The sequence below is a fragment of the Schistocerca piceifrons genome, chromosome 3, assembly GCF_021461385.2.
Source record: "Schistocerca piceifrons isolate TAMUIC-IGC-003096 chromosome 3, iqSchPice1.1, whole genome shotgun sequence".
NCBI lineage: Eukaryota > Metazoa > Arthropoda > Insecta > Orthoptera > Acrididae > Schistocerca > Schistocerca piceifrons.
In genome coordinates, this window is record NC_060140.1 from 393267224 (window position 1) to 393294337 (window position 27114).

A 27114-nucleotide genomic window follows, 5' to 3' on the forward strand; every position below is an offset into this window, starting at 1 on the left:
AGCGTTCGTGCTGGACGTGCAGACCGCGTGAGACGACGCTTCATCCAGTCCCAAACATGCTCAATGGGGGACAGATCCGGAGATCTTGCTGGCCAGGGTAGTTGACTTACACCTTCTAGAGCACGTTGTGTGGCACGGGATACATGCGGACGTGCATTGTCCTGTTGGAACAGCAAGTTCCCTTGCCGGTCTAGGAATAGTAGAACGATGGGTTCGATGACGGTTTGGATGTACCGTGCACTATTCAGTGTCCCCTCGACGATCACCAGTGGTGTACGGCCAGTGTAGGAGATCGCTCCCCACACCATGATGCCGGGTGTTGGCCCTGTGTGCCTCGGTCGTATGCAGTCCTGATTGTGGCGCTCACCTGCACGGCGCCAAACACGCATACGACCATCATTGGCACCAAGGCAGAAGCGACTCTCATCGCTGAAGACGACACGTCTCCATTCGTCCCTCCATTCACGCCTGTCGCGACACCAGTGGAGGCGGGCTGCACGATGTTGGGGCGTGAGCGGAAGACGGCCTAACGGTGTGCGGGACCGTAGACCAGCTTCATGGAGACGGTTGCGAATGGTCCTCGCCGATACCCCAGGAGCAACAGTGTCCCTAATTTGCTGGGAAGTGGCGGTGCGGTCCCCTACGGCACTGCGTAGGATCCTACGGTCTTGGCGTGCATCCGTGAGTCGCTGCGGTCCGGTCCCAGGTCGACGGGCACGTGCACCTTCCGCCGACCACTGGCGACAACATCGATGTATTGTGGAGACCTCACGCCCCACGTGTGGAGCAATTCGGCGGTACGTCCACCCGGCCTCCCGCATGCCCACTATACGCCCTCGCTCAAAGTCCGTCAGCTGCACATACGGTTCACGTCCACGCTGTCGCGGCATGCTACCAGTGTTAAAGACTGCGATGGAGCTCCGTATGCCACGGCAAACTGGCTGACTCTGACGGCGGCGGTGCACAAATGCTGCGCAGGTAGCGCCATTCGACGGCCAACACCGCGGTTCCTGGTGTGTCCGCTGTGCCGTGCGTGTGATCATTGCTTGTACAGCCCTCTCGCAGTGTCCGGAGCAAGTATGGTGGGTCTGACACACCGGTGTCAATGTGTTCTTTTTTCCATTTCCAGGAGTGTATATCACTATTGTTGTCGGTGTTGGCTTGCTGTCGATTCTTTGGGGAACAACACTATCGCTGAACTGTTCATCTCAACTCACTCTCTGCCCTTCCATCCGATTCATAACCAATTCTACATCTGTTACACCATTTTCTGCTGCTGTTCATATTACCGTATACTTTTCTGTGTAGAAATCCTTGTCTTCTTACCACTTCACTTCACTGACCCCCAGTAGATCAAGACTGATCTTTAAAATTCAAATTTACTAGCGTCCCTACCTCGTTCAGACTTTTGACTGTGCACGCCCCGAGTTGAATAACGCCACCCTATTGTTGGTTATATAGCCTTTTCCTCATGGCCACCTTCCCCTTTGCAGATACTCCCAGAGACCAGAATCTTTTGCCAATATGGAGGTGATCGTGACACTGCCTCAATAGCAGCCAACATGTACTGTGGATATACATTATTTATCTTTAACACAGTGGTTTCCGTTGCCTTCTACATCCTCACACCGTCGATTACTGGCCGATCTTTCGCCTTTTAGTAGTAGCTTCCACCCAAAGGGCAAGTGAGTGCGTGAACCTCTGTCCGCATCACCGTCCTCTTTGACAAGGCTGTTGGCAGAGCGATGATGACTTCTCATGCGGGATGAGTTCGACCGCCATTGCTGATGAGCAGCGGTGAGGTTCGAACATGGGGCGTTTTGATCTCTAGGAAAATACTTGACTCTGAGGTCATGGTTGCAACCCTTGCATAGCCTATGTTTTGATAAAAACGATATAACAAAAATGAGATCTTCAGCACGCATCACATGGCCAACAATAGAACGTTAGTAGCATTTTAAAATAATGTATACCAGCGTCCATCTGACTTAAGAACGAAACATTCCTCTTTGAGGTACTATAAGCCATTTGGCCTATACTCTGACGTCGAAAGCGTCTTCCATACAAGGTGATATCGTGATGAAGTTGCAAACATTCATAGATAATTGAGAAGGGTAAATTTATCCGTTTCAGGAAGGAGACCCGGGCCCGGAAACGATCGAGCTGAAAGTCGTAAAGGAAAATTGAGTTGATAACTCTGACACACTGTCTGGGAATACGTGTGCGAGTACTTTCGGTGATACGATTGCATGGTAGGTAACTTTCAGAGTTGGTAGTATGGACAAAAACAAAAACAGTGTAGTAAACATGGCGTCTAAAATGCATATCGCACCGGCCGATGTATTCCAATGCCAGCGATGTCAGAAAAAATTTCGCTTATGACTTTCGACTCAGCCGTTTCAGGACCAGGGTTCCTTAGCAGATCGATATATTTAGTCTTATCTATCATCCCTGAAAATTTGTAGCATTATCCTGGGGACATAGTCTCTGTAAATACATTGTCACATCTTCTACGGGCAGCATTGTATGACCTCGTCAGTAAAATGCCGATTAATTTACTCGCAATGCTTTCCGATAAATTCTAGTGCGAACTTCGATTGCAAGGAATGATACTTGTCTCCACACCCTGAAGGCGAGCATCCCATTACGCCCCTTTTCTTCGCCTTCTCGTTTCTTCACGTCGACCCATATTACTGCGTACAAGCGTCTGGTACGTGCGGGCTGTACCATCTCGACTCGGACGGTAGAAAACTTTTCATTTTTTGTGCGAGCTCATTTTTCACCCGAAGAAGACAATTTCAGATTTTATAAACAAGTACTTCCGGTTTTCTTAAGGTCAAAGTTATAACACTGTAATAAAATCAAACGATTCTGAGGCCCATAGCTCAGAAAGTACACACATCAAAAAAATGTTTGCATCACCCCGGTTCCCAGAACTCCTGAAGAGGGACGTTGACTGTGGATATTGTATCACGGACACAGTCCCTTTGCCTGTTCAGAGATGTCACTAAACCCGCCCAAAGATGTAAACCACCATGCATGAGCAGCGCCTATTAGACAGAGGGTGTCTGACGGCCGATCAGTTAAAGTCATTCCACCAGGAAGGAGGAACCAAGCCTAGAAAGCCAATACCGCGGTTCGATAGCGTCCGCATTGTTACTTAGTGCCAGGAAGGGCTCTCAACAAGGGAAATGTCCAGGCGTCTCGTAGTGAACCAAAGCGATGTTGTTCGGACGTGGAGGAGATACAGAGACAGGAACTGTCTATGACATGCCTCGCTCAGGCTGCCCAAGGGCTAATACTGCAGGGGATGACCGCTGCTTACGGATTATGGCTCGGAGGAACCCTGACAGCAACGCCACCATGTTGAATAATGCTTTTCGTGCAGTCACAGGACGTCGTGTTACGGCTCAAACTGTGCGCAATATACTGCATGATGTGCAACTTCACTCCAGAAGTCCATGGCGAGGTCCATCTTTACAACAACACCATGCACCGCGGTACAGATGGGCCCAACAACTTGCCGAATGGACTGCTCAGGATTGGCATCATGTTCTCTTCATCGACGAGTGAAGCATGATCCTTCAACCAGGCAATCATCGGAGACATGATTGTAGGCAACCCGATCAGATTGAACGCCTTAGGAACACTGTCGAGCGAGTGCAGCAAGGTGGAGGTACCCTGCTGTTTTTGGGTGGCATTATGTGTAGCCGATATACGCCGCTAGTGGTCATGGAAGTTGCCGTAACGGCTGTATGATACGCGAATGTCATCCTCCGACCGATAGTGCAACCATATTGGCCGCATATTGGCGAAGCATTATTCTTCATGGACGACAACTCGCCCCCCATCGTGCACATGTTGTGAATGATTTCATTCCGGATAACGACAAATTGGAAAATGGAAATTTGTTGTAAGGTCAGATGGGACCAAAATGCTGAGGTCATCGTACCCGGATCTAAGGACGACACATACACACACACACACACACACACACACACACACACACACACACATGCCCGAGGGAGAACTCGAACCTCCGACGGAGAGAGCCGCAGGATAACGACATCGCTCGAGTAGAGTAGCCAGCATGTTTTCCAGACATGAACCCTATCGTACATGCCTGGGATGGATTGAAAAGGGATGTTTATGGACGATGTGACCCGCCAACCACTCTGAGGGATCCACGCCGAATCGCCGTTGAGGAGTGGGACAATCTGGAACAATAGTGGCTTGATGAACTTGTGGATAGTGTGCCACGACGAATACAGGCATGCATCAATGGAAGAGGACGTGCTACTGGGTATTAGAGGTACCGTTGTGTACAGAAATCTGGAGCATCACCTCTGAATGTCTCGCTGTATGGTGGTACAACATGCAATGTGTAATTTTCATGAGCAATAAATAGGGCGGAAATGATGTTTACGTTGATCTACATTTAATTTTGTGTACAAGTTCCGGAACTCTCGGAACCGAGGTGATACAAAACCTTTCCTTGATGTGTGCATATAAAGCAAAATATTTAAATAAAATGGGAACTGAATATAGAATTGTATAGATTGTGTTGGTACGTATGCTGTTAGATCTTAAATTTAATGTAATTTTCATCTTGTTTCAAGTTTTATGATAAATACAATTTGAAATGTAATCAAAATTATGTCATATTCTTCATCATTTGATTTAAAAACAATATTGGTATCCATTTTTACGATATCTTTAGTACACAGCTGTACAACGAAGGGAAAGTAAATACAAACAGCGGCAAAACTCGCTGAGGTACGCAATCTACGCAACACAAAGCTGTGAGACCTCTTCCCAGACTAAGTACAGCGCAACCGAAAGTATTCGTTTTAGACAAGGGCCTCCATTAAACTTAAAACTGAAATCAGTGTACAATAAAATGAGGTGCAAGACTATGTAACTTTAATCTCAGTTAGCTGTTACCCGCCGTTACTCCCCATCGCAGTAGTTTTATTAAGATGAGTGATGGTAGGTAAGTAAGCAAGCCAGCTGTTGTACGTGCAGTAACGTCAGCTTCTATCACCTGTGTGCCTGTTCGGGTAGGCGAAGCACGACGCACAGATGCGCCTCTCTCCCTCCTACTATCCCTACGCACGATAACGTGCCACGCATGCAATGTTGCTACCGAATGCTGCATACGGTCGAGCATGGGCAGGTGCACGCATCTGTGCGTCGTGATATTTAAGTACTTCACAAGTGCCGACTTTCCATTTCACTTGTTCTTCCTCGTGTTTCAAGCTATATCCATACCAAATTCCATCGAAATTGTTTCGACGGTTTGCCGGCCGATGTGGCCGAGCGGTTCTAGGCGCTTCAGTCTTGAACTGCGAGACCGCTACGGTCGCAGGTTCGAATCCTGCCTCGAGCATGGATGTGTGTGATATCCTTAGGTTAGTTAGATTTACGTAGTTCTAAGTTATAGGGGACTTATGACCTGAGATGTTAAGTCCCATAGTTCTCAGACCCATTTGAACAATTTTTTGTTTCGGTGGTTTAGTCATGAAAACATAACAGAGCTACTTACATAGAGTATGGACGTATGGAATAAATACTTTCAGGATTGTGTAAACAATGTATTCATTGTTAATCATTATGAATCGTATTCAATCAATAAAATCATTCCCACAAATACGATAACTGTCAAAAGTCAATGAATAAATATCCTTTTCAAAGAGTAAAGTTGTTTCCCTAATTCGCGTAATATTCTTCAGATCTATAAATCTTCTGTACAATATACTTTATAAATTGTACTATGTTCTTCCTCACCTTTCAAGTTACCTCCATACCAAATTTCATCAAAATCGGTTCAGGGGTTTAGTCGTGAAAAGGTAACAAACGAACACGCTTTCGCATTTATAAAACTTTAAATCACGTTATTCTTTTCTTTTTTTGTCCTTTCTCCTTGATACAGATTTTGTGAGATAAATCCTATATGATGCCCCTATTAAGTTCATGTTACCTATTAAAAATTGATGAAAATTCGTCTAGTACTTTTGGAGACTGGCATCTTCAGACAGACAGACAAGAAAGCTTTACACAGAATTTTAAATTAAGATATTTAGTTTTCGTGATCGCATTTTTATGGAATAAGGTCTATACGTTGCCTCTATATAAGCTCTACTTACCAGTGAAAAATATAAAGAATTCGTCAAGTAGTTTGGAGATAATCGTGTTCAAACAGACACACAAAAGACAGGACGATTCTGGATAAAATGTTAAATTACAATGTAACTTTTCCCTCAATCTGATTCCCGTTATATAAAGCCCGCAAATTGTCTTGTTCGGAAAACAAACACAAACTTTACCGAATTTTAATTTGGCGAGTTAGTTGTTTTATTTTATAGTAATGTTAATGATTTTAAAAAGATGAGGCCAACTTTATCATTTTCCGTCCTATTTGAAATGGGATAGATCCCCTCGGCCCCTCCCCTTCCCCCCTCCTCCTAAACATAAACTTCACACTAAGGCCACAAAAGACATGGGATACCTCCTCATATCGTGTCGGACCTCCTTTTGTCCGGTGTAGTGCAGCAACTAGACGAGGCGTGGACTCAACAAGTCGTTGGAAATCCCCTGCAGAAATATTGAGACATGATGCCTCTATAGTCGTCCGTAATTGCGAAAATGTTGCCGGTGCAGTATTTTCTGCACGAGCTGACCTCTCGATTATGTCCCATAAATGTTCGATAGGATTCATTTCTAGCGATCAGTATAGCCAAATCAGTCGCTTGCAATGCCCAGAAACATATCGGCAACAATGGTCGCCCTGTAATATGGCGCATTGTCATCCATATACATTCAGTCGCCGGCCGAAGTGACCGTGCGGTTAAAGGCGCTGCAGTCTGGAACCGCTAGACCGCTACGGTCGCAGGTTCGAATCCTGCCTCGGGCATGGATGTTTGTGATGTCCTTAGGTTAGTTAGGTTTAACTAGTTCTAAGTTCTAGGGGACCAATGACCTCAGCAGTTGAGTCCCATAGTGCTCAGAGCCATTTTCTACATTCAGTCAGTGTTTCGGGACCCAACGTCAATGAATGGCAGCAAATGGTCTCCAGGTAGCAGAACAACCATTTCCAGTAAATGGCCGATTCATTTGGATCAGTGCACACAGTCAGTTCCATGTAAACACGGCTCACACCTTAGTGGAACCACCACCACCTTGCACGGTGCCTTGTGACAATCTCGGTCCATGGCTTCGTGGGGTCAGCGTAACACTCGAACCCTACCATCAGATTTTGCCGACTGAAATCTGAACTCATCTGACGAGGCCACGATTGTCCAGTTGCCTAGGGTCCAGCCGATATGGTCGCGGGGCCAGTAGATGATGTGCTGTTAGCAAAAGAACTCGCGTCGGCCGTCTGCCGCCACGCCCATTAACGCCAAATTTTGACGCAGTGTCCTAACGGATACATCAACATACATACTCCGCAATCCACCATACGGTGCGTGGCGGAGGGTACCATGTACCACAACTAGCATCTTCTCTCCCTGTTTCACACCCAAACAGAACGAGGGAAAAAGACTGCCTATATGCCTCTGTACGAGCCCTAATCTCTCTTATCTTATCTTTGTGGTCTCTCCACGAAATGTACTTTGGCGGTAGTAAAACTGTACTGCAGTCAGCCTCAGATGCTGGTTCTCTAAATTTCCTCAGTAGCGATTCACGAAAAGAACGCCTCCTTTTCTACAGAGACTCCCACCCGAGTTCTTGAAGCATTTCCGTAACAGCCTCTGAATTGCTTCTATGTCCTCCCTCAATCCATCCTGATAGGGATCCATAACGCTCGAGCAGTACTCAAGAATAGGTCGTATTAGTGTTTTACAAGCGGCCTCCTTTACAGATGAACGACATCTTCCCAAAATTCTATCAATGAACCGAAGACGACTATCCGCCTTCCCCACAACTGCCATTACATGCTTGTCCCACCTCATATCGCTCTGCAGTGTTACGCCCAAATATTTAATCGGCGTGACTGTGTCAAACGCTACACTACTAATGGAGTATTCAAACATTACAGGATTCTTTTTCCTATTCATCTGCATTAATTTACATTTATCTATATTTAGAGTTAGCTGCAATTCTTTACACCAATCACAAATCCTGTCCAAGTCATTTTGTATCCTCCTACAGCCACTCAACGACGACATCTTCCCGTACACCACAGCATCATCAGCAGATAGCTGCACTTTGCTATCCACCCTGTCCAAAAGATCATTTATGTAGATAGAAAACAACAGCGGCCCTACCACACTTCCCTGGGGCACTCCAGATGATACCCTCACCTCCGATGAACACTCACCATCGAGGACAACGTACTGGGTTCTATTACTTAAGAAGTCTTCGAGCCACTCACATACTTGGGAACCAATCCCATATTCTCGTACCTTAGTTAGGAGTCTGCAGTGGGGCACCGAGTCAAACTTTCTAAAATGGCCTATATTCTTCCTCATCATTCAAGTTATCTCCATACCAAATTTCATCAGAATCGGTTCAGCGGTTTAGTCGTGAAAAGGTAACAGATGAACAGACTTTCACATTTACAAAACTTAAAATCGCGGTATTCTTTTTTTCTTTTTCTTTCTTTTTGATGCAGTTTTGGTGAGATAAATCCTATACGATGCCCCAACCAAGTTGATGTTACCTATTAAAACCTGATAAAAATTCGTCAATTCTTTTGGAGACTAACGTGTTCAGACAGACGGACAAGAAGGTTTTACACAAAATTTTAAATTAAGATGTTTAGTTTTCGTGATCTCAATTTTATGAAATAAGGTCAATACGTTACCTCAAGATAGCTCAACGTACCTGTGAAAAATATAAGAAATTCCTTCAAGTAGTTTGTTGGAGATAACCGCGTTCAAACAGACAGACAGACACACAAAAGACACGACTATCATGGATCAAATTTTAAATTACGATGTCTTTTTCCGACGGTCTGATTTCGAAGATATGATGCCTACAAATTGTGTTGTTCGGAAAACAAGCACAAACTTTACCGAATTTTAATTTGACAAGTAAGTTGTTTTATTTTGTAGCAATGTTAATGATTTAAAAAAATATGAGGCCAATTTTCTCATTTTCCATCATGTTTGAAATGGGATAGACCCCCCGGCCCCTCCCCCCCCCCCCTTCCCAAACATACTCCTCACACTAAGGCCACAAAAGACATGAGATACCTCCTAATATCGTGTCGGATCACCTTTTGTCCGATGTAGAGCAGAAACTAGACGAGGCATGGAGTCGTTGGAAGTCCTCTGCCGAAATATTGAGACATGATGCCTCTATAGTCATCCATAATTGCGAAAATGTTGTCGGTGCAGAATTTTGTGCACGAACTGACCTCTCGATTATGTCCCATAAATGTTCGATGGGATACATATCTAGCGATCAATATAGCCAAATCCGTCGTTTGCAATGTCAAGAAACATATCGCAAACAATTGTCGCCCTGTAATATGGCGCATTGTCATCCATATACATTCAGTCAGTGTTTGGGGACCCAAAGCCCATGAATGGCAGCAAATGGTCTCCAGGTAGCAGAACATAACCATTTCCAGTAAATGGTCGATTTATTTGGACCAGTGCACACAGTCAGTTCCATGTAAACACGGCTCACGCCACTGTGGAACCACCACCATCTTGCACGGTGCCTTGTGACAACCTCGGCCCTTGGCTTCGTGGGGTCTGCGTAACACTCGAACCCTACCATCAGGTTTTGCCGACTGAACTCATCTGACCAGGCCACGATTGTCCAGTTTCCTGGGTTCCAGGCGATATGGTCGCGGGGCCAGCGGATGATGTCGTGCTGTTAGCAAAGGAACTAGCGTCGCTCGTCTGCCTCCAGGCCCATTAACGCCAAATTTCGCCACAGTGTCCTAACGGACACGTTAGTTGTAAGTGCACATTGGTTTCGGCAGTTATTTCACACAGTGTTGCTTGTCTGCTAGCACCGACAACTCTACGCAAACGCCGCTGCTCTCGGTCGTTAAGTGAAGGCCGTCGGCCACTGCGTTGTCCATAGTGTAAGTTAATGCCTGAAATTTGGTATCATCGATACACTCTTGACACTGTGGAACTCGGAATATTAAAATCCCTAGCGATTTCAGAAGTGAAATATCCCATTGGCGTAGCTTCAACTACCACACCGTGTTCAAAATCTGTTAATTACATTATCAGGCCATACCCATGCCGAAAACCTTTTGGCATGAATTACTTGAATACAAATGACAGCTCCGCCAATGCACTACGTTTTTATACCTTGTGAACGCAATACTACTGCCATCTGTGTATGTGCATATCGCTATCCCATGAGCCTTGTCACCTCAGACCTTATCAGTGGTGGAGGATCACACGTTGGCCTACCACCAGTTCACGATCTACAGAGCCCCAAAGTGACCGCCGTTCTCAATTACGTGTGTGACTAACAGTACGTCCGTTGACCTTATGACTAGTCGATAAATGCTCAGGGTACTTACGGCTGGTATCATACGGCATGCCGTTGAGCTCCGAGAAGCAGGGCATCAGCACGAGAGTGTCGGCCGGCGAGGTTGGCCAGCAGGTGACGCTGTCCCAGGCTCGGGGGCAGCTGGCCCCCGACACCGCCGCTTCCAGCTCTGCTCCCGTGGCTTCCGCCAGCAGGCACTGCAGCTCCTCCAGAGTCGTGTTCTCCAGCATAGGGAACATCAGCGACGGCAGCGCCATCGCCCACGTTGCACTTTGGAGTACTTTACTCAATAGGTGGGAGGTTCTCTCTGCAGGGAAATAGATCTACACTGTCGTTTTGCGTGCTTATACACCAGTCACCTCTCGTCCCCATTATACGCCAACTTGTCGTCCAGTGTTCCTGCACCTCTGCTACCAGTGCCAAGATTAATTTCGTGTTGTCGAGTTAAGTGTTCACAGTACTACCCTCAAAACAGAAAAATATTGATCATTTGTACTGTAACACGACACAACAACGACGCTTGCACATCAAACTCTTGCTCATAGACAGGCCCCTTTCTCATTTCCGAGAGTCGGTTCACGCATAAAAATACTGCAGAAAGTGTTCATTCTCGAAGACATTCAGAAAGTGCATTACATGACAACCTTTTAGGCGTGGTAAACTGATTTAAAACAACACGTTCGTCTGAAATGCTCTACTGCAGAAAGCATAATGAACGAAACAGATCTTCTAATTAATTGTACACTTTTTTCTACGTGCTGTGTATCTAATTCGTAACACAAACGAACTATTGATCTTGACACGGCTTCTCGTCATAGGCGTCAATGGGAGCAGCGATGCAGCAGACAGTATTTGGGTGTGTAGTATCCAGCATCAGTATGGGCGACTGCCTCCAGATGCCCACCAAGTATCCCAACCTGAAACAGAAGATAGGCAAAACATTCATGTAAAAGGTGTATTTTCAAAGAAAATAATACATAGTTAATACCGAGGTAAGCAGTTTCAGTTGTAACACTCTTTTATTTTCGAGTATCACGACTGCTTTCGAGATAAAAAATGCCCTTCATCACTTGTAATGTTACAGAAAACAATAACGCCATGACGCTAAAGAATACTTATTCACAAATTTTTGTAACCATAAGGCAATGGATACTAATAAGAGCTACCGTAGCTGAAACTCTACGTATGGTTGGTCTAGTTACAGTGAAAAATAAAAGAAATGTCACGGAACAGTGACGATTGGGGAACCAAGAATGGAAACAGTGAGCCATACGAGACAGAATAACAGGTTGAAACTTACGTCTCGTGTTGCGAACCCAAGCGCCACGGGACTGGGTAGAGCATATGAGGCCATCACAAGCAATAGCAGGTCACGGAATAGCGCACACAGAGAAAGGAAGTAATAGGTCAGCTACTAAGTCGATGTGGCGAAGCTGTTACCATCTAATAGCAACTTTAGCAAGCGAAAGTGTCTAGGCCGATTCACATGAATTTGACAGTCTTTCACACAAATTAAGAAAGTATAATATGAAATGATGTAAATGACGACAAAGGAGCATAAAATGCAGAAAGCTATGATACGACAATCATCAAATTGCCCAGGCTAAAAATGCAAAGTTGAAACAGCATACTATAAAGTAAGGTGAATACCTCCGAATACACATAAAGCGTAGAAAGTATAATAAAATAGACTAATGGACTAAATAAAACACATCACAATAAGAAACCTCATTTTTTCAAGTCAATACATACAAACACAGTGAACAAGCCTAAGACCCCTTCTCAAGTACTGAGAACATGACATTTAGTAAATAAACATTTAGTTGAGATGCTCCAAGTCTACAACCCAACGAAATGGAAAAAGCCAGAAAAGGGATGAAGCTGGACGCTGTTTCAAAAAAGAAAAATTATTCAGTACGGCCATGTGTTTAAGCGAAGTTTGTTCATTCAAAGTATGCTACGGGTCGTGGTTGGTGCTGCAGAGTATTTCGATTTCCTCAAGAATATTCAGGACACCGCCTTCAGGTTGGAGATGTAGAATGCTGCAGACAATGATGATGTCTGGAACAGAGTGGCCATTATTTTTATGTGATTGGTTAAGGCTGATTTTGAATTGCTAAGGTCCAGATGCTCTCTGAAACGTACCTCAAAGGAACGACCTGTCTGATCTGTACAGATATTTCGGCAGTCGCTACACTGAATCTGATCAGTACCTGACTAAGCGTAACGTTTGCACTCTCTTGCTTCACAATGTTTTAGTTGGAGTCCAACACTACTAGGCGCATAGGAAGGGGTTTCAATCCCTGCTTTCCTAACCTATTTACTAATCCTATCAGATGCGGGGCCCTAAAATAATTTTTTACAACTTTGTCTCTGCTAAAGGGTAATAAAGTATTCTGTCAACGGTTCATGGGTGGCACTTTTAATTGCACTGTTCGGATGAGTGAATCAACGTCATTTGGTTGATAACCATTAGAATACGCAGTAAATCTAATTGTATCAAGCTCATTCTGGTAGTCTTGTTCAGAAAAAATAGTGAATAATACAATTAGTTGTTGTTTCCTTCTCCAATATTTTATAATGGACTCTATTATCACGCAGGATGATTTCTACGCGTTTTAATAAGAAACTCCAAGAAAAAGCAGGCTGGAGCCTACGTCTGTACGTTTGTAGTGTTGTACGAAGCTGATCGTGTACAGAAATCATAAAATGTTCTTTCCTCCCGTAATTGTGTCATATGTCCCTCCAGTCCCACGGAAAAATTTCTTGTAGAAATCAAAGAAGCTTTGAATGACGCGTATATTTTGTTTGCGCCAGTTTTGCCAATGAGCTCTAGAACTTCAACATTCAGAGGTGTAGTGACGCTTCATAAGCCTTACGCTCCTTTAAGGCCAATTGTTAATGCTATTGGCTCAGAGAATATACGCTAGCCTAGAACTGAAATTATCCTTAGTAAACACTATGGTTTTTTTTACTGACTATACTATCAAAAACAGGGTCGGCCTCATTAAACACCTTACACAGGTAAACGTAAACAACGACACTAACTTGGCAAGCTTGGATATTGCAAACATGCATCCGAATATCGCTTTTAAAGACGTCACTCATATCATTCTGTTCAACCTATGAAAACTTTTCTACTTAGACACGCAAATAATTAAGAAACCCCTGACTTTGCTTCGAATCGTGATGGATAATAATTATTTCTCCTTTATTAACATAGTAACAGACAAACCCGACGGGCTACTTATGGTGTCCCCTCCTGCAAGCGTACCTGTTTACATTTACGTTAACTGTATCGAACATATGTTCTTTTTCTCCATCCATCCTCAACACATTCAAAGTTTATTATGAAACATACGTTGACGCATTATACTCCTGTACAATGGTACCGATGCCCAAATACAACTCTTTCAACAAGAATTTAATAAAACGCATCCTAAAATTGAGTTCTCTTTGTAACACCATAATGGCTTCACATTCCCGTTTTTGGATCTGGAAATAACCCTACGAAACAATGAAGACCACTTTAATACGTCAGTTGTGTCATTCATTATTGTTCAAATCACTCGGAACAGCATAAAATGGCTGCTCTTCATGCAATGCATCAGTCGCGTGCCATTTTCAGAAGAAGGCCAACTGCACGAGCTTGATACAATTAGATTTATCGTGCATTCTAAAGGTTGTCAAGAGAATCTTATTGAATCACTCATCCAAAAAATTCAGTACCTTTCAGCACAGACTGTCTCGTACAAATTCCTTGTACTCTCCCGTATCTGCGTACGACATTTGATGAGATCGGTAAATGGCTTAGAAAAGCAGGAATTACATCCGCTTTCTTTACCCTCCGTAAAGTACGATTCCAACTGAAACATCACCAAACCAGAGTGTGCAATCGCTACCCTTAGTCAGGTATTGATCAGATTCAGTGTAGTGATTGGCGACATATCTGTACAGTACAGGACAGACCGGTCGTTCCTTTAACGTACATTTCAGAGAGCATCAGGACCTCGACAACTCAAAATCAGCCCTAATCAATCACCCAAAAAATAGTGGACACTCTGTGCCGGACATAAATACGGGTTGCAGTATTCTACATCTTTAGCCTGAAGGCGGTGTCCTGAATAATCTTGAGTAAATCGAAATACCCCGCAGCACCAACCACGACCCGTTGCATGCTTTGAATAAACAAACCTCGCTCAAACATATAGCCCTACTGAATATTTAAAAAAAAAAAAAGAAAAAAAAAACAGCGTCCAGTTTCATCCCTTCTCTTTCTTGGCTTCGGATAGTTATTATATTATGTTTGGTTGTAGACTTTTTGCATCTATCCTAATTGTTTATTTACTACATGACACATTCTTAGTACTTGAAAGGTTTCTTAGGATTTTTTACAGTTTTGGTATGTACTGATATGAAAAAAAGCGGCTTTCTTGTTATAATGTGTTCTGTTTCTGCCATTAGTCTATCTTGTCACACCTCCTACGTTTTACACGATTTTAGGCCGCGCGGGGTAGCCACGCAGTTTTGGGCGCCTTGCCACGGTTCGCGCGGCTCTCCCCGTCGGAGGTTCGAGTCCTCCCTCGGGCATTGGTGTGTGTGTTGTCCTTAGCGTAAGTAAAAGCTAGATTAAGAAGTTTGTAGGCCTAGGGACCAATGACCTCAGCAGTTTGTTCCCATAGGAACTTACCATCACCACGTGAGCTTTCGCCTTTGGCGTTATTCACATCGCTTTATAGTATACTTCTCCAACTTTTCATTCTGTAAATTGTCAGTTTCATGGCTGTCATATACTTTTCTTACGTTTTATACGCCTTCGCCGTCCCCATCGTTTACTTTCCTTCATAATATACCTTCAGAGCTTGTATTTAAGACTGTTAGTTTGATGTGAACGGCCGAGCTAGTCGGTTTCGCGACGCCTCGTGTTCGTCCTAATAGATGGCTATAGCTTAGCCCCATCGACTTAGTAGCTTACCTGTTTAGTTTCCTTCTCCGCGTGCACCACTCCGTGCCCTCCTATTGCTTAAGGTGGTCGTCCTGCGCTGCACAGTCCACTGTACTCTGGGTCGTAAACGTGATGTAATTTTCAACACGATTCACCGTATCTACGTATATAGGCTCTGTTTCCATTCTTAGTTCTCTAATGACCACTCTTCTGCGATATTTCTTATATTTTTCACAGCATGTAGCCCGATCGCAGATAGAATTTTAACTATGCCTTACGCTTAGAGGCATATATAAATAATGCTCGTTAACGTCATCTATTGCTCGTTTACAGTAACGTTGCACCATTTGTTAGCCCGAATCCTGTCGTGATATCCACACAAATTATAAGAAATGTATGTATGTATTTATTTATTTATAGTCCACCTCTCCTCCTAATCCAGTGGACCAAGTTCAAGTGAACTGGGTACACATATCAATTACTGTCTGAAAGAATCACTATGGGGGTAAGAACCACCCACCAATCAGAGGGGTAGGTGAGGGTGTTGAAAGAGAAGTGTTGTCCACGACAACAGAATACCCATACCTTAGATATCCAGTATATGAGAATGAGAGCATTTAGAGACTTGTAAGAAACTTTACACATAGTTTCAACCTTTACGGATTTTTTACAAGCTGACGACCCCCACAAAATCATGTAAGGAAATATGTTTATCTCTTACTACATTTCCTCTGTACATGCAGTAAAACTGCCACATGAAGCATGACGTTTTAATTTATCTCTTCTTTGCTACAAACTCTATTCGTAACACCTCTGGAATGCAGTATCCAAATAAGCCGCTGAATGGTTCCTATAAAAATGTATTATCGTATGACACATAGTTCAGGAGATGTTATGTCATAAACACTGAGATGCGTGTCAAAGTGCCGCAACATGTTTGACGTTTTAATTTATTATTTCTTTGCCCCTAACTCAATTCACAACACAATTCACAGACACTAGGTATATGTTGGATTTACCTGAACAACTCCATCATTGTACACCATTTAGTTCAGGAGATACGAAGTCATAAGCATTGAACTGCTTGAAAGTGAAGCTACAGTCGAAATTGCTAGACAGGGGTGAAATGTGTAAAAATATGTGTGAAATGTGTTCAAAATGTGTGACATTTATTTTACATGTGCGTATGCAAGCAAAGCTCATCCTAAATTCCTGGAAAGATTTCAGTCAAATTTCGTACTCATATTAATCGCAGAGGGAAGAGAGAATGAGGAGAACGGCAGACAGCGAGGTGGATGAGTGGGATGGGCACAGATAGGAGGAAATGGACAGAGAGAGGGGAGAGGAGGAAATGAACAGAGAAAGGAAAGTGGAAGAAATGAACATAGTGAGGATGAAGAAAAAGATATAAGGAGAAAGAAGGAGAAAGATGGGGGGGGGGGGGGGGGGGTGATGGAGTGGACTAATAGAAGATAGCAATAAATACATGTCCGAGCAATAGCACTTACTCAGATATTTGGAAAATAGTATCCTTTTACAAATGGAGCGGCTTAGCTCCATATTTACTGCGACATAAAGTTGTGGATGTTCATTGAACAGGATTGTTTGCAGAAATAACGCAGCTCTCTGTTAGACTAGTTCTTCTTGACACGACAACAGAGATGACGTACCACATTGCTTTGGGCTTGCTCCTAACCAATTTTATTTTTTATAACTTTGTTACAACAACCGAGTCCTAACAAATTTCGGTTAATAATACCAGGGAGTACTAAGTGCAGCTTAGCAGTTGTCATATATCTGTCTGATGATTCATTATACTACAGGGCTCCCCTCTTATTAGACAGCTTTTAAATTTCTTCAACTATATATCGCCAATCTCTTGGGCTTCATAATCAGTGTCACTATAGACCATAATAATAATAATAATAATAATAATAAAGTGTGGAACGCTTCAGTCCTACCTGTAGAAATATTTCCCGTCCACCCCATCGACAGATTCATTTCACTAGAATCGTTGTAAGTCTCCATCACTCACATATCATCATTTGACCACTGATTTTTGTAATCATCATTCTGCTGACTGGTTTGATGTGCCTGTCACAACTTCCTCTGCAGTGCCAGGTATTCAGCTCAGAGTAGCACTTGCACTCAAAGCCTTCAATTATTTTCGAAGTATATTCCTCTATCTGCCTTCACCTACACTTTTTACCCGCTACCGTTCCCTCTAGTACCATAGAAGTTATTTTCCTGATGTCTTAAAATATGTCCTATCATTCTACCTCTTCTTCTTGGCAGCATCCTATTCCTCGCCAACCCACGGAGAACCTCTTCACTTCTTAGCTTCCCAGTCCACTTACATTTCAAGATCCTTCCATAAGATCACATCTCAAACACTTCGATTCTCTTACTTGCCGATTTCTACACAGTCCAAGATTGACATCCATCTGGTGCTATGCTCGAAAAGAATGTTCTCGGAAATTTCTTCCCCAAGTTAAGACCTACGACTGATATTAGGGCAGTTCTTCCAAGGAAGCTATTCAGAGGCATGCCACTAGAAATGTTATCGATGGCGGGATGCTGGAGTGCCTGTGTTAAGGATCGTTTTTCTTAACAAATCAGGCACCGTAGTGTCGTATTTATCCGCAGATACCAGGCAGCGAGTTTCAGTTAAAATGTTCTGCCCTGCAAGGGAATTACAAAATGTGTGTAAGAGTCAGGTTGTGAAGCAGGAACGACGAATTATGGAAGTTTGGGTCAGCCCATGAGTCGCACGCGGACCGCCAAAGTGCACAAGACACCGCTGGTGTAAAGTGGGTAATTAGGTTTCGAGTCATCGTCCACCACAAATTTTCATTTTCTTCACTCACTTGTTCGTATTCGCGGTTGCGAATGCGTTTCATGTATGTTACTGGTAGGTTCAGTCAACGTGCAAGTATTACTGAAATGTTCCTTAAAGACAAATAGAGAACCGACATTTGACTATACTTTGCAGAATGAGAGCTAACAGAAAAATCAGAGATCGTACAGTAGCTTATAGACATTCACTCTTCCCTCGATCTATTTGCGCGTGAAACAGAAAAGGGAATAACGCGACGTTGCAAGGTACACTTCGCCATTCACAGACTTTCTCAGTATGTAGATGCAGATTTAAATAGTTCCCTCTTCCACTGCTACTGTTTATACGTGCCTTCAGCCGCCGCTCGCTCTTTCTACACCAATCACGAAAGTCGAGGTCGTCCCGTCAATCTCCCCCACCTCCCCCTCCAACACCCAAGAGTTGTACGGCATTTACGCGAAACGCTGCGTGGCAACGCCACTATCCCCGGCGGTGAAGACAAACAACGAGCGGCTGAACACAGGCCAGCGACTCTGAGCCGAGCGGGGTGCTCCTCTCACCGCTCAGCCCCGCCTCCGGGGGTGGTGGTTTTTGGGGGCTGCAGGCCTCTAGCGAGTTGTCAGCCGGCGGCTTCTCCTGTCACACTAGCGAGCAACTTGCAGCACTGCGTGTCGCGGCGTTCCGGGGCTGCGGCGGAAGTGACGTGGGACTAACATAAGCCGCGAAAGCCCGTGTGCTCCCGATACGACAGGCGACGCATTCGCCATGAGACATGGTGAATTATCGTCTCCTCAGTCTTGACTGAAATGGCACCGAGATCGGTACAGAGCTAATGACGCACCAGTTGAACAAATGTGAGATTTATTTAACTTAAAAACACAACGTATTTCGGAAAGACATGATTCCATTACCGAGTACTATAAATAAGGAAATACGAATTGTTATTTTGAATTGTTTCACGTAGTAACGTACGTATAATAGATGTCTCAGTTGTTCCTGTAGCATTACGTGGCATCAAACCGTTATGCTTTCGACAAAGTTAAAAACATGCATGTAGCAAAAATAAATTTCAGTCGTACAAAGGTTTCCATTGTAAACATAATGTGCTGGCGTAAGTTGTCTTCACCACGCCTGTCGCCAAATATGGAGCACGATAAGCAGGCGCAGGACCAGGGGCGCCTATCACGAGAGAGGCCAGAAACACACCGACAGCATGTACACGAATCAAAAAAAGGGCTTGCATCACCTCGGTTCCGAGAGTTCCGGAACCTATACAGACAATTGGAATAGAGATCAACATAAACATCATTTCCGCCCGTTTTATTGTTCATGAAAACCATTCATTGCATGTTGTACTACCATATAGCGAAACCTTCAGAGGTGGTGGTCCAGGTTACTGTACCTACCGGCATCTCTAATACTCAGTAGCACGTCCTCTTGCACTGATGAATGCCTGTATCCGTCGTGGCATACTATCCACAAGTTCATCAACGCATTGTTGGTCCCGATTGTCTCACTCCTCAACGGTGATTCAGCCTAGATCCGTCAGACTGGTTGGTGAGTCAAGTCCTCTTTTCAATCTATTCCAGGCATGTGCGATAGGGTTCATGTCTGGAGAACATGCTGGTCCCTCTAGTCGAGCGATGTCGTTATCCTGTAGGAAATCATTCACAAGATGTGCACGATGCGGGCGTGAATTGTCGGCCATGAAGACTAATGCCTCGACAAGATGCTCCCAATATGGTTGCACGATCGGTCGGAGGATAGCATTCACGTATTGTACAGCCGTTACGGCGCCTTCCATGACCACCATCGGCGTGCGTTAACCCCACATAATGCCATCCCAAAACATCAGTGAACCTGCACCTTGGTGCATTCGCTGCGCAGTGTGTCTGAGGCGTTCAGCCTAACCAGGTTGCCTCCAAACATATCTCCGACGTTTTCTGCTTGAAGGCATGTGAGACACTCATCAGTGAAGAGAAAGTGATGACGATCCTGAGCTGCATGATATCGTGGTTCCAAAGGTGGAACTCGCCATCGACGTCAGGAGTGAAGTTGCGCATCATGCAGCCTGTTGCGCACAGTTTGAGCCGTAACACGACGTCCTGTGGCTGCACGAAAAGCATTATTCAACATGGTGGCGTTGCTGTCAGGCTTCCTCCGAGCAATAATCCGTAAGCAGCGGTCTTCCACTGCAGTAGTAATCCTTGGGCGGCTGGAGCGAGGCATGTCATCGACAGTTCCTGTCTGTGTATCTCCTCCAAGTCCGAATAACATCGCATTGGTTCACTACGAGAGACGCCTGGACACTTCCCTTGTTGAGAGCCCTTCCTGGCACAAAGTAACAGTGCGGACGCATTCAAGCCGCGGCATTGACCGTCTAGGCAAGGTTGAACTACAGACAACACGAACCGTGTACCTCCTTCCTGGTCTAATGACTGTAGCTGGTCTAATGACTGGCTGTCGGACCCTCTCCGTCTAAAAGGCGCTGCTCATGCATGGTTGTTTACATCTTTGGGCGGGTTTAGTGACATCTCTGAACAGTCAAAGGGACTCTGTCTGTGATACAATATCCACAGTCAACGTCCTTCTTCAGGACTTCTGGGAACCGGGGTATGCAAAACTATCTTTTATTTGTGTATTTAGGCCGCTGCTGCCGAGCAGTGCGCCTCACTCACTGACTCACTTGACCCGTGGCGGCTGGCGCTAGGGTGTTCTACTTGCATCGCTGATATCGATATTCTGCTCTCTTGCTATCTTTGACTGCTCCCCCCCCCCTCCCCCGGTGGGTTTTCCGGGTGAACGTGTGACGGAGAGTCTCCGGTCGGCGTTCATCGAGCCAGCTTGTGTGGAAAACAAGCCGACGTCCCTAACCGTGATGCATGGACCTCCCCGTGCTCGCCGTCCTTGTCTTTTGTCGCTTTGGAGGTACGGTGCCGAACATTGGGCGCCTTGACGTGCAAAATTGTGGTGGGCTCGTCGTCCCACACTGAATAGCTTCTTAGCTCGTAGTTTGCAAGCTTCAAGTTATTCTGTGTTTAACTAAGATGATTGCTGGAACTTATTGTGGCATGGGTAGCTGCCGGAGATGTTTCTGAACTTGATTCCACAGTGGCTATTTTAAGGAGGCTGATATTCCTCATTTCGTTTCTCATCATGTGTGGAGTGTGTTTTTTAAGTGGTTTTCATGCTAATTTTAATTTGTTTTAGGACATATTGGACATATTGACCGTTTGGGGACTGGTTGTCGTTGTGTACACGCCGGCAGCCGTAGAGATAATGGTTTAATCATTTGTTACATCAGGATTTGGTATGTTTATTTAATGTTGAAATTGCCTTAAGGCTACTGCAAGTAATCTCTAAGTTTCCTGCTAATTTACGGGGGGACGGGTAATGTTAGAGTATTGCTCCATAAGAATTTGGGGGCATGCTTATTATATATTCCAGTGTGGCTGTGATATGACCTTGTTTTCATTGCAATCTATTTGTACTGCAGGCCATTTGTTAACTCTGCTCGTTTTCTGACGGCGGTGAGGTTACTGATTCTTGTCAGTACCGCGCATTGCGAGGCCAGTTGGACTATATATAAATATATACCACCTGCTTGTGAGCCTGTGCACACGCCGTGGGTAGTGAACGCTCGTATTGCCTGCCAGCCGTAGCGTTATTGCTTACAAATACTGCTGTGGGCCTTAACGCTGTTCTCTGAAGTTAAGTGTGGCCACGGTCTTAATATTAGGGTTTCTGTAAGTTATTTTACTGGTTATTACCAGCCATTCTTATTCAACACTTACGTTAATCATTTGTGTATCTTTAATGAATGTGCAACTTGTTATTTTTCCTGTGTGCCAGTTTTGCGACCTTGGTTGGCCCACTTTGCATTTTTAGTATAATCATGTTTCACTGTGGACCTTATGTGGGCAGTTCAGTTTTATTAAGTTTTAAGATCTTTGTTTTCTTAATGAAGTAGTGGTATTATGTGGCTGTGTAACTTTGGGTTGGAAGTTTATAGTGTTACTAGCCTTTTGAGATATGTTTAAAGAAGAACGATTGTTTATGATTGATTGTTCACCGTGCCTACTATCTATGTTTTTGGTTGCTGATGCAAAATATGATTCTTATTCGTATTTATGTAATTCAATTTAAGTGAAAATTTGTATCAGTAAGAGGGCAAATTTCCGAATTGAAGTTTATAATAAAGTCTGTTTGAGTCAAATTAAAATTGTAAAACAATCACAAGCTTGTCCATCACCAGTGATCCCGGGCTTCCTATTTTCTTTAAATAACTGTGGTGAGATTGTAACAGTGATTTTCTAAAGACTTGAGTAGTACCGCGGTTCATCACTCTTCCAGTTTGGCATCTGCCAATATACTCACGCAGCGAGTATAATCCACTGCAGGTTACAACAGTACATAGCGAGCACATTAGTGAAACTAAACTTTGTAATAGCAAGATTACCGATACTGTCTGTAAGAAGACTATTACTGATGAGCTTGTACCGAAAGACATGGACTCTATTGAATATAAGTGAAGGTCCATGTAAATAAAGAACCGCATTAATCCACGTGTGCATTTGTGTTGTGAGAAGAGGATACCAGCCACCCATAACATCCTCTCCCTTGCTTCCTTTCGGTAAATGACTCAACATTTCACGCTGTAGCGTTCACAGTTATTAGTTTCTCATTGTCCTGATTCCACAACTGTTTATTTAATTAATGAAAAACCGTTGCAGTTGTTTTTGAGAAGTTTGCTTCTATACAGCACGGTGTAAGTCTTCTGCTCTACATGTAATTAAATTATACATATGTATGCCCTGTTTCTCATCTTTCATTGTATACAGTGTTTATATATATATGTTATATTCATGGCTTAAAATCCGTTGTCATTGATCTATCAAGGATTGTAATATCTTGCGCCAACCAGTGATACAGCTATCGACTAGAAGATTTTTGAACATGTATTTCACAGAAAACTTAAGAATATTCTCACCGTTATGTTACAATGTTTGCGTCTATAGATACTTGATAGAATATTGTTTACATTCACTGTTATATCATCCCACATACACAACACTTGGCAATCAATTGGATCCCCATGACAAAGGCTTGACCCACGTTCCAAATCGTGCTCACTACACGCATTATGTTTGGAATCCAAAAAATAAAAAAAGCTGTGTCAATACTAACGGACATTCTTGTACGTTCGATTATGCATTTTCGCTGCTTGCATGTTTTTCTTTGTGGCCCATAGTACAATTCTAATATGTAATAGTACATGTACAAAGTAGACATCCATTACACATACCCTAGTATGTGTCATTATGCGCGAAAATGGTTTGCGATATTCTTATTTATAGAACTCCTCCTGAAACATGAAGTATTTTTAAATTAAACGAACATATTTGGACCAAAATGCAGTCGTCATGACAATATTCATTCCGTTATTTTGCAGGGTGAGCAGAATCTTAAAAGCTTGAAGAGTATTTCTGGGTAGATTTTGCTGACAAGTAATAGTTAAAAAATTTATATGTTGCGACGTTTACAAGTTAACTAGAATTGAAATTAGCAAGCGAAACCGTTGCACGAGCAAATTCAAGCCGCCTGCCAGAGCTGGTGTCCACAATGGAGTAATTAGTTTTGTTTTCTAAAACAGAACACGAATGCGATAGAAAAATTGGACATGGGAAGGTTGTAGGGATGGAGCACGGGCCAAAAACTCAATAGTCTCGTGCGCTATCCTCCCCACTAAGAGAATGACTAATAGTAAATTTATCTGGCAGTCCTGTTGAATCTACTCGCGGAACGGGTTGACTGGCTAACTGCAGGGTCTATGAACTCAGAAACGCTATGTACGCAATGAGACGAACAGAAATAGCACTTTAATTGAAAGGCAATTATTGCGCTAAATTTACCGCGATTCATGATGATCCACTTAACATTAAAACGACGGAAAATGGTTCTTAATGTGCTGTATGATCACCACGAATGGCCACAAGGTTGGAAACGAGTTCTTCAAAAATGTTCAAATGTGTGTGAGATCTTATGGGACTTAACTGATAAGGTCATCAGTCCCTATGCTTGCACACTACTTAACCTATATTATCCTAAGGACAAACACACACACCCATGCCCGAGGGAGGACTCGAACCACCGCCGGGACCAGCAGCACAGTCCATGACTGCAGCGACTTAGATCGCTCGGCTAGTCCAGCGCTGCACGAGTTCTTCGCCAGCGCGGTTGCCAACTGCTAGATGGTTGTTGAATCACGTGGATATGCTGGAATACGTCTCCTGGATGCATCACAAACATGCTCTGTGCGATTTAATTCAAGGAACGGGAAAGCAAACAGATTCGCAGAATATACTCTCGTTCCAAGAGTTCCTCCGTCTGCTCAGTTCGATGCGGTCGCCCATTGCTATCAATTAAAATGGAGTCAGGACGAACTACATGCCTAGAAACACGTACATGGGTTCAAATGGCTCTGAGCACTATGGGACTTAACATCTGTGGTCATCAGTCCCCTGGAACTTAGAACTACTTAAACCTAACTAACCTAATGCATGCTCGAGGCAGGATTCGAACCTGCGACCGTAGCGGTCGCGCGGTTCCAGAGTGAAGCGCCTAGAACCGCTCAGCCACTGCGGCCGGCCACGTACATGGGAAAGGAGTACAGTGTCACAGTAACGTTGACCTGTGAGTGTACCTTGTTCAAAGACGTGGAGGTCAGCGACCTGCTTGCAACATTGTGGTCCTCCAAGCAGTAACAAGCGTCCACCAAAACGATAGTATTCGACAATGTTCCTGGGTGGACTACGTAATCGCACTTCTCGCCATATGATGATGCGTACGGCATTATAGAACGTGATCGTTTTTGTGATCCAGGTGTTAACGGTGTAGCGAGGCATACGCTGTGCCGTCCGAACAAGACACAGCCAGGGCAAAAGGACCACAGGCGCTGGTGCGAGCTGGTGCCAGTGCAGTAGAGACTCGCCACCTGCGAGAGTTCCACCAGCGCCACGGGCGGCGCTGAAGAAGAAGATATCGACTTCGCCTCGGCCAATTGCCGGCCGAGTACAATCCGCCAAGGACCGGAAGATAACGGAAAGAAGCCTACTCGGAAGACAGGAGAGCAGCACTCGCCCACTTGGTTACAGATCATCGTCCAGAACTGACTTAGACAGGGAACGTCGTTTATTGAACTCTTAGATGTCAACAGACAGTTGTTGTTGTACTGTGAAGTTTACCCACGATTATTTGCACATAGCCATTAAGGGCCTTTTTGTGTTATATTACAGGCAGTGTTGCAGACTTAATCATTCAACTACCCGCAGAGGAAAGAAGACCTTTTTAGCTCATTTGTGTGACTTTATTACTAATCTGTTGGAGTGTTGTAGAATGTATGTTTTGCTGTCCTGTTACCCGACCCTGGGGCCTAGCTGTGTAATAGTGGCAGGGAGAAATTACCTTAGCGGTGTACGGCAGCAGAAGCCGTTTCACGAAGTCACAATTTGGGCCTACCGTAATAGTGGCAACTCGGCCTCCACAGCGGTAGCGACGGGGTCTTTAAAAAACTGGCGACGAGGTTTTACGAAAGCATGATGTTGCACTGTGCACTGACTATCGAATCTATGAACACGGTACTCTAAACGGTCAGTATGATTGTGATTCTATACTCCTTCCCAATATGCGTCTTTTCAGTGAAGCGTTCGGCTCTGACTTTATTTTAACGGACTGAAATGCGCGACCGCATCGATTTGCGCTAGTGGGATAGCTCCTGGAAAGAGAATATATTCAGCGAATGGACTGGACTGAACATCCTCCCCATCCCCGACTTAAATCCCACCGAGCACATGTGGGATGCGTTGGGAGACTTAATGCAGCGACAAACCTATCCTAAATCCTGCTTTCCAAGAGACTGAAGCCTGTCAGTACGCCTCCCCCGATTAAGTATGCATTTCCATTAACCATAAGCCATATTCTATGCTTACGCCAATTGCCTAACTTGGTAACTCTGTGCATTTCTTTTCCAGTCTTCTTGTGTACCCTATTGTAGGGCAGGGTGTTTTTAAGGATAGTGTACAAAGGAACACATGATGTTTTCCGGGCAGGACTTCCGCCTAGTGCCTGACTTTAGAATCACACGGGGTCCCACCATAATCAGCTTCCGCCATTGTCTTCACTTTTGTGTTGCCAGATATGAGGTTATGTTTTGCACAGCTTTTGTAGCTTACGTGTGTAGAAGTTCTGCATAACATATTAAAGCTATTTGGAATATATTATCAGTTCTTCATTTAAACAGATTTTTGGTGAGGAAAATATGTATTTCAGAACTAATTAAGTAGCATGTGGACAGTTAAGGCTTTACTTCGTCGTTCGTGAACCACCTTTTACCATGAAATATAAAAATGACTTTTAACGTTTAAAATGTGTAACTTGCAAAGGAGTTAAGTTCCTTTAATGTCTTGTGTTAGAAATGGTAATTTGTGTCAGTTTTTAACAGCTTCTATTTCCAAACAGATCTGATAATACTTCTTGTTCATTTGATTTCAGTTACTGATAGTTTGTGTGTTGTAGAGTAATACTGTAGTAGATAGACTGTTAAATACAGCATCGAGAAAAATTTTTTCGATGCAGCGCTTTTAAAATTCAGTCAAATGTTTATTCATAGATGCATAACCATGGTGTACCTTGTAACATGTTTTCACATTTGGAAAAACCTTAATTTTCTGGATTAATTTTTGTAGCTTCAGAATGCGACAACAACACATAAAAATGGTATGCCAGCATTTAAATATGTAATAGTAAAATGTACTAAATTTCTATCAAAGGGCCGGGTAGAAGGGAAGGTCTGAAAAACGTACCAAGCTAA

General features: G+C 43.9%; 1 protein-coding gene across 1 annotated transcript in view; it reads right to left on the reverse strand.

Moving 5' to 3' along the window:
- LOC124788687 (diuretic hormone receptor-like) overlaps nt 1-27114 on the reverse strand; it is a 358447-nt gene that overhangs the window by 239829 nt on the left and 91504 nt on the right. The window contains exon 3 of the mRNA XM_047255969.1: nt 10496-11381. Coding sequence (XP_047111925.1) covers nt 10496-10721 — 226 coding nt within the window. The 5' untranslated portion in view covers nt 10722-11381. The remainder of the gene's footprint in view (nt 1-10495; nt 11382-27114) is intronic.